General features: G+C 52.7%; 1 protein-coding gene across 3 annotated transcripts in view; it reads left to right on the forward strand.

The window, feature by feature from the left end:
• Positions 1-405: 405 nt before the first annotated feature.
• Positions 406-12494, forward strand: part of PFKFB3 (6-phosphofructo-2-kinase/fructose-2,6-biphosphatase 3) — a 76046-nt gene continuing 63957 nt past the window's right edge. For all 3 annotated transcript variants that reach the window (XM_050936899.1, XM_050936898.1, XM_050936904.1), the window contains exons 1-2: positions 406-450; positions 1277-1444. In XM_050936899.1, coding sequence (XP_050792856.1) covers positions 432-450; positions 1277-1444 — 187 coding nt within the window. In that variant the 5' untranslated portion in view covers positions 406-431. The remainder of the gene's footprint in view (positions 451-1276; positions 1445-12494) is intronic.

Genomic DNA, 12494 nt, shown 5'->3' on the forward strand with positions numbered 1-12494 from the left:
CAGGAGGTGAGGCCCTGTGCTGAGAGGGAAGGACTAAGGCCCCTACTGGGAAGAGGCTGGTGCTGGCCTAAGGCATGTTAAAGAGTGGGCAGCAAGCATGGCCCTCTCTCCTTTAAAAGTGGGGCACATGGCTCCTGACTTCCCCAGTTCTTTGGCCCCTGGGGAGCAGGGGGCCCCACTGTCCTCTGTGCCCAGAGTAAATCAATCAACCTAAACCCACCTCTGCTGAACCCAGGAAAATATTAAATAAGAAGGAGACTGGGTCTATCCCCTCTCTAGTGGCTCTTCCACAGCCTCCCTTCGTGCTCCCCCGCCTGTTTCATTGTAAATATCGGGGGTGGCTCCAGGCCCCAGCACGCCAAGCGCTGCTTGGGGCGGCATGCCTGGGGGGGGCGGCCCCCGCGCCTTGCCGCCGTGCTTGGGGCAGCGAAATGTCTAGAGCCGCCCCTGGTAAATATCCCTGTCCCAGCGCCGCCTTGGAAACATGCCCACCCTGTACCCTCCGTCCCGTGCAATTGTCCCCGGTGCTGCAGCAAGCTCAGCACCTGCCCACACCCGTCCCTGCCCTCCGGAGCTCCGCAGCCCGGGCGCCCCTGGGTTTGGCTGGGAGCTGGGGGTGGGGGAATGGTGCCTGCGGGTGAGAGCCACGTGGAGCCACTTGCATGCCTCCGCCTAGGAGCTGGACCTGCTGCTGGCCGCTTCCAGGGAGCAGCGCAGTGCAGTGACAGGCAGGAAGCCTGCCTCTGCACCCCGGCTGCGCCCTGACCAGGAGCTGCCGGAGGTAAGCCCATGCCCCAATCCCCTGCCCCAGCCCCTCCAAACATAGAGCCCCCTCCTGCACTCCAAACCCTTCATCCCCGGCCCCACCCCAGAGCTCTGACCCCCTCCTGCAGCCCAACCCCCTGCCGCAGCCCAGAGCCCCTCCCCAAACCCAGAGCAACCTCCTGCACCCCAAACCCCTCAACCCCGGCCCCACCCCAGAGCCTGCACCCCCAGTTCAGAGCTCTGACCCCCTCCTGCAGCCCAACCCCCTGCCACAGCCCAGAGCCCCCCCAAACCCCTCAACCCCGGCCCCACCCCAGAGCCTGCACCCCCAGCCCAGAGCTCTGACCTCCTCCTGCACCCCAACCCCCTGTCGCAGCCCAGAGCCGCCCCAACCCCAGCCGCGAGCTCTGCCCCCCTGGTAGCTCGGCGCTGTGCCCGCTGCGAGGAGAGGCGGGTTAAGGCTCCCAGCCCCGACAGTGCAGCCAGCTCTTAACTTCCTCCTTTGTCACAGTTCCTGCCTCGCTCGAGAGACGCCGCTGTGCGCCGGGAATTGACCCAGCATGTCAGTTTCCTTCTGAGATAGACAGACAAGCCTCGCCTGCCGGGGGAAGCTGCGGAACCCAGGCGTCCGGCTCCAAGCGAGCCCTCCTGCCGCGGCTCATCATGCCCTTCCGGAGAGGTAAAGGCGCTGCTGCACCCCGGAGTGGGTTGGCAGGCGAGGGGTGGCTGCCCCTGTCCGGGCCCGGGGGCAGCGGGTGGGCTGCAGGAGAGCTGAATGGCAAAGAGGAGGACGGTGGGTTTTGGGGTGACCCCATTCCCAGCTCAAGGCCGGGGCTGCGGGGACACAGGGTGCCGCTGATCTGGGGGTCGGGGGCCGGTCTGCTGCTGCGCTGGGTGCCTGGTGGTTTCCGCGTTGTGCTTAGAGGGCGGTTTATTATCACTGGGGCGTTAGAGAAGCTGGTTGGCTTCCTGTTTGCTTGGGCTCGGATTTAAGAGTCCTCCTTGCCCTGGGCTATGGTGCGTGTAGGTGCGCTGTGTGTTAGTCACACGCACCCCGTCGGCTAATAAGAGGTACATAAACCGATCACGGGTTTAATTGGCTTAGAACAAGGACCTGGGATTTATTTTTCGGTTATTTGAAAGGCACATTTTTCACTGCATTGGTCGCCTTGATTTACATAACTGCTGTTGGAGTGTTGAAGTACATCTCCCACCGAAATGGGTGAAGGAGTCATTTGAAAATGGTACAGGCTGGACAAAGCAATGGGAAAATACACGGTAGAGACCAGTCCTGCGTTGTTGTGGGATGGACTTTGGCCACTTAGGCTGAGAGGACCTGGCTAGTGTGTGTGTTGCTCTCTGCTGGATAGAACTGGAACTGCTCAACTATGTGTCAAAGGACCTAGACTGCTAACAGAGATTCTCTTCTAACTGCAGATGTAGGGGATTGGGCTTTTGGAGCCTGAGGAGCTGAGTTCTATCCTAGAAGCCCCAGTGAAATTGTCATAACGTGGCAGCCTGGAATTCCTAGGTGGTCATGGATTTATTACAAGGTTGAATCCATCCCTCATTTCTGTGAGGTTCCACTTCAGTGATTGACTGAGGTCAGTCTTGTCCACTTGGCCCAAAGCGCCACAGGCCAGTGTGGGGTGAAAGTGCTACAGGGCAACGTACGCAGTTTACAGGGGACAAAGGCACCTGCCAGCTGTCTAGTGAGCCACCTGCAGATAAGTGTAGGAGTGGTGAGTGCTGCAGAAGGATAGATTCTCATCCTCCTCGAGCTGCTGCGATGCAGTGTCTTTACTTTAAGGGAAGCAGGCCGGAACTCTGGAGACCTGCGTTCAATTTCTGGCTCTGCCAGTGGCCTGCTGAGCGACCTTGGGCAAGTCACTTCACTGCCCGGTGCCTCAGTTTTCCCATCATAAAACGGGAATAATGACTACTGACCTTCTTTGCAAAGTGCTTTGAGATCTAGCAATGAAGAGGGTTATATAAAAGCTAGATATTATTGTTAGTAATTCCCTTCCCATGTACACACATGTTGGTTCCGTGTGCCAGCAAGGCTCTGTGACCGCTGTGACATCCCAGCATGGTGCGTGCCCGGATGCAGAATGGGAATCGGACAGGACATCTGTGGGAAACCAAAAGGAAGAAAACCCCAGTACATTTCAAATGAACATTGTGTACTGCCCCTCTCTGAGCAGCCGCAGCGGGGCATATAATCCCACAATGGCTTCGTCTTTCCAGTTACCGGTCACCTTTTAAAAATCAAGGACCACGTTCCCCTTTCACTTAAACTGGTGTATATCAGGAGTAACACCAGTGAAGTGGGGTGAAACTGGTGTGAGAGAAGAATTGGGCTCGTGGTTTCAAGGAAGTAGGATTAGCCTGTGGCTATGAATACTGCACATGCTCATTTAAAGGATTAGTACATCAAAACACTTGTGGCATAAGCTTCTCTGGGAGGAGAGGGCTCTTTTCTGGTTTTCCTGCTGGGCCAAAACAGTGTGCTGGTTAGATCGGCGTGCAGAGTTCACCCAAAACGATCTAGAGGGTTGGAGGGGTTGACTGATAAGGAAAGGTTGAGTTGAATACATAAAGTTTGATTGAGTGATAGCCCTGGGTGAAATAGTCCCTTCAAGCATGAGTAGTATCTAACCCTGCAGCATTGCTCAGAGAAGGGACTGTTTAAGGGGGCATAAGTAGGAATTAAGGGATGAAATTCAGAGAGGGGAGTTTCAGACTGGATGGTGGGTGGGTGTGTGTGTGTGTGTGAGGGAAGGAGGGAGGGAGGCGGAGGGGAAGAGTTGGGACTTTCTGAAAGTGAGACAGATCTGTTAGAACGTGAAACAGCCTCCCAGTGAAAGCTGAGGTCACTCTCACAGCTCTGGACATTTAAAACTAGGTTGGACAAAGCACCGTACAATGGACTGTGTGAAACAAGCTCTTTGGGTGGGAGGATAGGCTGGATGATCTCGTAGGTCTTTTCACCCTCTAGATTCTGCGGTGAACAATATGCCAGCTCTGGCTCCAGGGGCGATGTGTGGTGAGGGCATGTGGGGTCATGTGCCCCCCCCAGATTTGCTGTGCAGCTTGTACTGAGCATGCTCAGTAACACTGCTGAAGCCGGCTGCCCTCACTCTGCCCAGGGCCGGCTCCAGGCCCCAGCGCGCCAAGCACATGCTTGGGGTGGCATGCCGCGGGGGGCGCTCTGCCGGTTGCCAGGAGGGCGGCAGGCAGCTCTGGTGGACCTCCCGCAGGCATCCCTGCGGAGGGTCCGCTGGTCCCACGGCTCCAGTGGACCTCCCGCAAGCGTGCCTGCGGATGCTCCACCGGAGCTGCGGGACCAGGGATGCCTGCGGGAGGTCCACCAGAGCCGTGGGACCAGCAAGCTGCAGAGGGACCCTGGCGGAGTGCCACCGTGCTTGGGGTGGCGAAATGGCTAGAGCCGGCCCTGACTCTGCCCTCTACTATCAGCAGGCATGGGTCGTCTGAATCTTATCAAGAAAGTGGACCGGGTAAAGGACTGAACCAGCTGAGAAGCTCTCTGTAGTTCTCCTTCTCTTGTCCTGGCCATGAGAATCCTGCCGCTTTCCTGGCTCGCACACTTCCTTTAAATCCAGTAGGTGATCCAGGGTGTGAAAAGGCAGCAGCGCTGGGGCCTAGGATTTAAAGTTTATGAGCCTCCATCCTATCCCTGCTGTGATCTCTTTCCTCCCCAGCCTTCTAAGCAGCTGGTCTCTTTCTCACTCCACCAGCTCTGCACAGCTGGGTTGTTTGACAGGAGGCGCATTGAACAGAAATGATGACGTAGTGTGGTAAGAGTGAGACAGGGCAGGACAACTGCTGGCAAGAGAGGAGAGGCCTGAAAAACTGCAGTAAATACTGAGTCCAAACATATGAGGGGAGGACCAGAGGAGGCCTGAGGAAAGATGAAGGTAATCCCGCGGGAATGGGAAACGTGGGGAGAAGAGAACTGGTTCTGAGTGTCAGGGTGATCAGGGTGTGTGCAGGCTTGTTAATACAGAACGTGATCCCAGCCTAGGAATGTACTTCTGTTCCTTTCTGAGACTCGGAGCAGTCTGTCCTGGTTTAGATCTTTGTGGCTGGATTGGGCAGCCAATTTCAGATTTGTCTGTGTAGTGTCAGGTGAAGGACGGAACCATTTGTAACAGACATATGAGAAACACATGAGCCTGCAGGGAGCAAAGACCAGCGGGGCAGAGACTGGACATTCAAAAGTGCTCAGCACCCAGCGGCTCCCGTGGAGAATGATGGGGCTTGAGCTCTTGTGTTAATCTGGGCTTTTCGTTCAGGTGCCTAAATGGGGACTGAACTCTGTGACAATCAGGTCGCTGGTGGGGGGTGGGGGGGCTTTGATCACAGAGCAGCCTCTATACAAAGGGACCTTGGCCCAAGGATCAGCCAGTCTTGCAATCTCCTGTACTGGAACAGTGAAAGAGTACACACCTTGATTGTGTTTTATAAGAAACCTACTTCCACGCACATATTTAAGCCTGGCATGCACAGTCCTCGAGAAACCCAACCCTGTGAGGGAGAAACTGCTGCAGGTTGGTTACATCACTGCAGAAAAACAACTAAAACTCCTCCCAACCAACCCCTTCTTCCTCTTAGCATACGTGCAACATAAGTGTCAATCCCTGACACTCAGCATGTGCCTCAGGTGGCACGTGACCAGGATTCATCACCGAATCTGGTCCACTGGTTGGATCATTAGCTTCCCTGGCCCAGGTTGGGTACTGCTGGGGAGCCGGACATGAATGCTGATCTGTGCCCTCCATCACCCTATGAGGTTGCAGAGCTTTGCCGGAGTACAGTTAAAAGAAAGCATGCCACAACATTGCTGACTTTTTGTCTCTCACGTTGACTGGCTTTATTTGGACTTTTTGCAAATTTTATGTGCCAAGCCAAACTTGTGTTTCACAGCAGTGGAATATCAACACTGTCTCCTGTGGGAAGCAGGGGATTATATTCTGGTTTTGCAGGATAATGATGATCAGTGGCACAGGGCTCCATGATCATCTCTGCAGGATTTAGGGCCCAGTAGGAGCCTTCCTGCCTTTTTTTCTTTTTGTTGCAGAGGGAGATGGGAGGAAAGTCACAACCTCTCTCTTAAGAAGAGGGCCAGAGCTTTGTAACATGGCCTTCTAGCTGCCAGGATGTATCTCTAAGGTAGATCAACTTTTAAGAGTCAGGACATAAGCCAGCTGCTAAGTGCCCTGGGTTAGTCCGATGTTCTCCCTGTGGCCATGTTATTGCACAATCCTCCATTACGAAGGCATTAGTCACTGCAGGATGCACGTCTGCTCCGGTAAGGAAGTTCCAACAAGAGGAAGATGGTGATACCTGAAAGCTTGGAGCAGAGCAATAAGCCCTTTCTTCCTTCAGCGACAGGGCAGGGAAGCTGGCTCCAGTATCCTCCCCTGGCAGCAAAGTGCCTGCCCAGCCTTTTTAGGCATGGTTTTTCTGGCAAGATGTCGATGTAGTTTTCAGCATGGGTGCAGAGAGCTGCTTGTGGGCGGGGGATATAGACCAGCCAGAGGTCTTACCCCAGGTTTCCTTTTGCCATCAGAGAAAAATACTGGCATCCAATAAAATGCGTACAAAACTAATGTCATTTCCCCTTTCCCCCACCAGACACCCCCCCCTCCCCAGACAGTAGTGAGGTTCAAGTTAGCTGTTGTGTAGCAGGTGTGTCCCTTCCTCCTCCTCCCCACACCCCAGCCTGTCTGTCTATGGTAGTGATACGTGTCCATGCTTATGTGCCATATCCCTATAAGATCAGATATACCTACAGCACCCACAGCTCTAGCATCATGAAAATCTGGAGGTTTTTGAGGCAGCTCTGGAAACGTCTGAAATTTCTTCCTTCCACCCATGTCTGAGTATGAGCCTTGGGTCATAATTGGGATTACGCTTCTCTTCTCTGCTTCTGGCATCGAGCAGAAGGGGTATTGGGTGAGCCATTGCGGGGGATCCAGTTGGCTGCATTCTTTTTAAGAGCCCTAGTCAATTGCCACTGTGGTCAATGGAAAGTCTCCTGTTGAACTCAGTAAGAGCTGGATCAGGTCCTACAGGAGGGAAACCTGTACCAGTCAAAGTTTGGAACGTGAGCTGACCAGCCTTTGTTTAATCCTGAGCTGATGGTGTCAAATTTGCAAATGAACTAAAGTTCAGCAGTTTCTCTTTGAAGTCTGGTCCTGAAGTTTTTTGCTGCAGGATGGCTATCTTTAAATCTGCTATTGTGTGTCCAGAGAGGTTGAAGTGTTCTCCTACAGGTTTTTGTATATTGCCATTCCTAATATCTGACTTGTGTCCATTTATCCTTTTACGTCGGGATCGTCCAGCTTGGCTGATGTGCACCATTTCCATGGGATGGAAAGACCTGAACAGCTGAAAACAAAATACAGGCAAACAAAACCAGAGAGTAGTGAGTGGGGATAGAATGTAGCCAAGATCCTAAGGCTGTTTCCCCCCTCTGTTCAGGCATTACATTAGCTGTGCTCGCCACCATAGTATCTGAGCCCCTAATTACTCATTTGAGCTGATCTAAGGTTTGTCCATCACTTGAAGTGTTTTAAGACTGGCTGAGTGTCTAACAGAGAACTTATGGGCTTGATGCAGGAGTTCCTGAGTGAGGTTTTTCTGGCCTGTGTTGTGCAGAAGGTCACACTAGATGATTGTAATGATCCCTTCCAGCCTCGAAGACTAGGGTAATTCCCCTTGCAGTTTAAACTGGAGAAGTTATTTTTAGCCCCTCTCCTGTGTAATGAGGCAGGTGCAAAACCGATGTTGTGTTTTCACTGTTGAGATGGCTCCTTTTTAGTGCTGGACAAGGTGATGCCTTTAGCTACTGCTCAAGCATGTAGGGGTCTATCTCATCCAATGAAAGATGCCAAATGCTTGTACATTTTCTGGGATGCCCACAAATCAGTGCATGCTGTGCTACACCGAACAACCACTGTATGTCATCACAGTTCCACACAGGGAGCCAAGCAGGCTTATACCGAGTGGCAAAGTGTGTTTCCTTAGGAAGACAAATGGAATGGTTTCAATTTCTGTAGCACTTCTTTACTGTCTAGTGGCTAAAGCACAGGGCAGGGAATCAGGAGGGCTGGCTCTGCTAGTGAGTTGATGTGTATCCTCGGATAAGTCACTTACATTGGTATTTTCAGGAGCCTAAAGAAGCCGGGTATCCAACTCCCACTGAAAGATAAGGGGTTCCTAACTCCCATAAGGCCATTGAAAGTCCCAGACTCGGTTTTCCCATATCAAAGGCAGTGATAATATCTACTTTCTGGGGGTGCTTTAAGGATTGATTCATTGATTTGCAAATCGTTTTGAGATCTTTGCACAGAAGGTGTAATATAGGTGCTCGGGTACTACAGTGCTGTGCAGAAGAGAAAATCCTAGATAGAGGCACATAGAACTATTAGAGCTCAACAAAATGAGCCGATAAGCCACTTTGCCACCCAAAATGTCCCTGGCTCCCTCCTTTCGCTCTGCCTCAGGTGCTGCTGCTTTGCTGCCAGAGGGTTGCCCTCGGGGAAGCATCGCCCAAAAGCTGCCTGTGTGTTAACAAAAAGCTGCTTCTGCTAAATTGGACCAAACCTTTGTTCTCTGAGAGGTTCTCCCATTCCCTGCCCCCCACAGCTACCCTCCCCAACTGTCTAGGGAATAGTGCGTAATCTTCGAGGGGTGATTTCTGGGGTGGTTCAGGCCCCGATTTGTAGGTGTTTGTGGGGAAGGGCAGGAAGATAGATTTGCCTTTACAACAATGCTCCTGTTGCTAGAACATCTTGTCCTGTTGGAGCTGAATGCTCGTTAACCCAAATTCTGCTCTCTGAAATGCACGTGTACCCCGGCTGCGGGAGCGTGGGGGATGCTGTGGGTGAGCGTGAAGCAGCGTGGCCAATGGGGCTGGAACGTGAGATGCCCCAGACCCTTAGTCATTTGGAGCCCTCTGATTGGCTGCCCACCCCCTTTGCCCACCTCCTGGGGCAGAACAACCAATCAGAGCTGCCGCTGGCAGAGCGGGCTCCCGCTCACCCTATGGCAACTTTGAAGTCATCCTCACAGGAGGGGAGCAGGGTGCTAAAGAGCCCACCAGAGCAGGGTGGCTCTGGCCCCTTGTCCCCCCTCCTGTGAGCAACGGGGGGGGGGACAGGACAGTGCCTCTGCTTCCCCCCCTCCCCCGAAGGGTGGGGGGAGGGGTGAAGAGTCTTTGGAGCTGCCCCCCAGCCTGGAAGGCAGGGAGGGGGCCCCACTGAAGCCCCCCCCAGGCCCGGAGAGTGGGGTGAAGAGCCCCAGGAGCAGAGGTGAGACTATGGGGGATGAATTGTGAGGGTGGGGGCTGAGAGGGGGCAAAACCAGCTGGCAGGATTTGCACTTGTGGGGGCAGAATTAATAGCTGGGGAGGGGAGGGATGGATGTTGGGGCGAGAGCTCCTGCAGCGGGCGCCAATATCCCCTTGCTCCATACAAGTGGGCGGGTGGGCGGCACCCACGTGGTGATAGGCCCAAATCAACTGCCAGACCAAAGAAACACATTATTGGCTTCGTAAATAATAATAATAATAATAATCTCAAGATTTTGGGGGCCTGACTCATGGCTTTTGATCTCTTCATAGAGTCCAAGGTCAGAAGGAACCATTGTGGTCATCGAGTCTCACCTCCTGTGTAACACGGGCCAGAGAACTGCCCCAAATTCCTAGAGCAGGTTTTTGTAGGAAAACATCCCGTCTTGATCCAGCGTGTCGAGGTTGGCAATGCTCATGAGGAGACAGGGCCAGGCCAGTGCAACACTCAGGTCCTTCCTCCATCTACGCTGTCCTCTCTCATCAAGTCGAGTACTCTCCAAGTTCTTAGACAGAATTGCGCTACAGCATCCCTGTTGGGAAACTGTGTATTGCAACAGGGTGATGAAATCTGAGGGTAGAATTTGCCCTTCTTTAGATCTTCACTACTATAATCAGGAGCGATGCCAGGGTTTTTGGCACCCTTGGCAGGGGTCCTTCCGCGCTCCTGGTCATTGGCGGCAATTCTGTGGCGGATGGGTCCTTCCTCACTCCCAGTCTTTGAGGCACTTCGGCGGTGGGTCCCGCAGCGAGTGAAGGACCCGCTGCAGAATTGCCGCCGAAGATCCGGAGCGCGGAAGGACCCCCTGCCGCCGAGGGCGGCAAAATGCCGCCCTCCCAAATCCTGGTGTCCTAAATGGAAGTGCCAGCCCTGACTACAATGGCCAGATATGTCTTGGCTATAATCCAGTTTGATGTTTTGTTTGGTTGTAAAGCTCCACAGGACATGACCCTGTGTAGATTCCTATGCCATTGTGTTAAATATCTGGATCATCTTTTGCTTCGGATGTCAGGTTTTAATAATATTTTGCATTTTCCATCGAGGGAGCTCAAAGGGGTGTACAAAAGCTAATGAATTAAGCTCCTAACACCCCTGTGAGGTTAGTGTCTTACAGGTGGGGAAACTGAGTCCCATAAGGGCAGGATCCTGGGATGTGATCGTGCCATGAGTGGCACCCTCCCAGGAGTGGGATGAGTGGTGACTGCTGAGCATCTCACAGGATACAGGAAACCTGTGGTAAAGCCAGACATGTATCCCAGCTCTCCTAAGCACCTCAGCATCATCTTGCCTTCAGTAAATACGTACCCTGAAAGATTATCTGCCGAACTCAGTGCTCACAGGCTGGAAAGTCCTCCCCCCCCGATTGTGCCACTTACTTCCTTGCAGCTGTTTGCTTGGTGACAGGTAGCAAGTAACACCCTGCCTACCCTCACCCCTTTCAGGGGAGGCCTTATTTTTCCCAGTGTGGAAGCATGACTAAGTGGGCAGCCCAGGGAGGAGGATTGCATTCCCTCTCATCCACCGCCTTCTCCCCCGAGTCTTCCTTGGGAAGGTCTGCACACACACAGCCCTCTGCAGCCCCCTTCTGTGAGAGTGCTGCTGTGGGGTTAAGTCTGCGTCAGACCAGCTCTGGAGAAGGGGCAGGGCACCAGTTATTCAAGGCCTGATCTCAATGTGCTGAGTGCTGCTAACTTCCATAGGCTGCCTGCCTTGCTGTAGTAAGAGGGGGCTCAGTCTACGCTGGTTACATTCATCAGTGTCTTGGGCTATGAGATGTTAAGGAGACATGGGGAATGAGCTGGATAACTCAGGGTCTTGGTAGCACAACACTGGTCCTTTAGGTCGCTTGTCCAGAGGCAGTACCATGCCGTGGCTGTTAGCAGGCCCTTGCAGATTGTCGTGTAGTGCTTCTGTGTTCCATCACAGACGTGGCTGCATTTCAGTAACTGCTGAAGTGATAGCTGTGTGTATATGTACCCCGAGAAGGTCGTTGGGAAGACACCATGAATGAAAGGGACACCATCAAATGGAAAGCAAGTCCATTTAAAAAAAAAAAAGAGAGAATTAAAAGTAGCAGTCACCCTTTATATCAAGGGTGGTTATAAAGGGTAAATGAATTAGGATGTTTTAATATAGATTCTTACAGAGCAATGGGTTGCTTCTATCCATCTTCTATAGCATCTTCCATAACCATGTATAACACACATAATATTTCTAACTATTAATTAACCACTTAGAAGTTATTTGCAAATTAACCTTTAACGTAAAGTGTGGCCAAAGCAGTTTTATGTCCCATGTCTGCCCCTGCCCCCCCTACCCTCTGCCGAACTTTATGGACCATTAAAATCTTATGTTTCTTAGCTGTGCCTTGTGCTGTCTTGGAATCTGGTTATCACTGAAGGGAGAGGTGAGCTGAGCATTTACAAGACATGCTTGTTTTTCCCTAGCCTAGCCCCTGTGGGGGAGTCTTGTGCAGTTGTGAGCAGCCTGTCTGAAAGAGTCCCCCAATAAACGTGAAGAGCGTGCTACAGCTCAGTAGCTACTATCCCCAAGGTAGCTTTACTCTAGCTAGCTCTGGTAAGGAGCAGTGATGGGGGCAGCGTGGGCTAGCCCTGTGAGTAACTATCCCAGGTTCTGGGTGAGTTTGTACAGCTCGTGCTGAAGCGCATGCTGTCATGGCTTCACGAGGCGAAAGCAAGCTGAGGGATGGCTACCCGCGCTGCAGATACCCTGTGATTACAGGGTAGACGGCGGCTTTGTGGCTTGATAGCTGGATGGTGATTTACTTGCATGAATTCATTTGGAAGATGGATCTGTTGAAATATCTGTTTTTAAACTTATATTAAACCACACCGCAGGTCCAGAGATAAGAGGCTTCTCCCTTAGCATTTGCTGCTGCTGCAGAGAGGGGGCTGGAAATCCGGCATGAGTCCCTAAAGGCAGATGGTTGTCATGTAAACATTTGGGCTCTGATTCATCCTTGCCTCGTGAGCAGATATGCAGCCAACCTGTAAAGGAGCCTCACAAAGGGAAGGCTCCCACGCCTCTTCACCTACAGCATGCCTCCAGAGGTGGATTAGCAGAAAAGAAAAGGAGCACATGATTTTAGAGGGAGTATGGGGGGAAGATTTCAAAGACAGCAGCTGTCAGTGCTTGATCATGTCGCTGGTGCCCCTGCTGTATCACATTCGGGTGACGCACGCTCCCTTTGCATTCAGATCCCCCTTCACGCCTTGGAGGTGCTCAGACCGGCCACATTTTGCTCCCTCGTTTGGGGTTTATTTGGGGGTTCTATGGAAGGACTTTGCAGCTGGCCTTCCTTGAGATATTTGGGGTAAAACTCTGGCCTGC

This window comes from Gopherus flavomarginatus, chromosome 1 (genome assembly GCF_025201925.1).
Source record: "Gopherus flavomarginatus isolate rGopFla2 chromosome 1, rGopFla2.mat.asm, whole genome shotgun sequence".
Lineage (NCBI taxonomy): Eukaryota > Metazoa > Chordata > Testudines > Testudinidae > Gopherus > Gopherus flavomarginatus.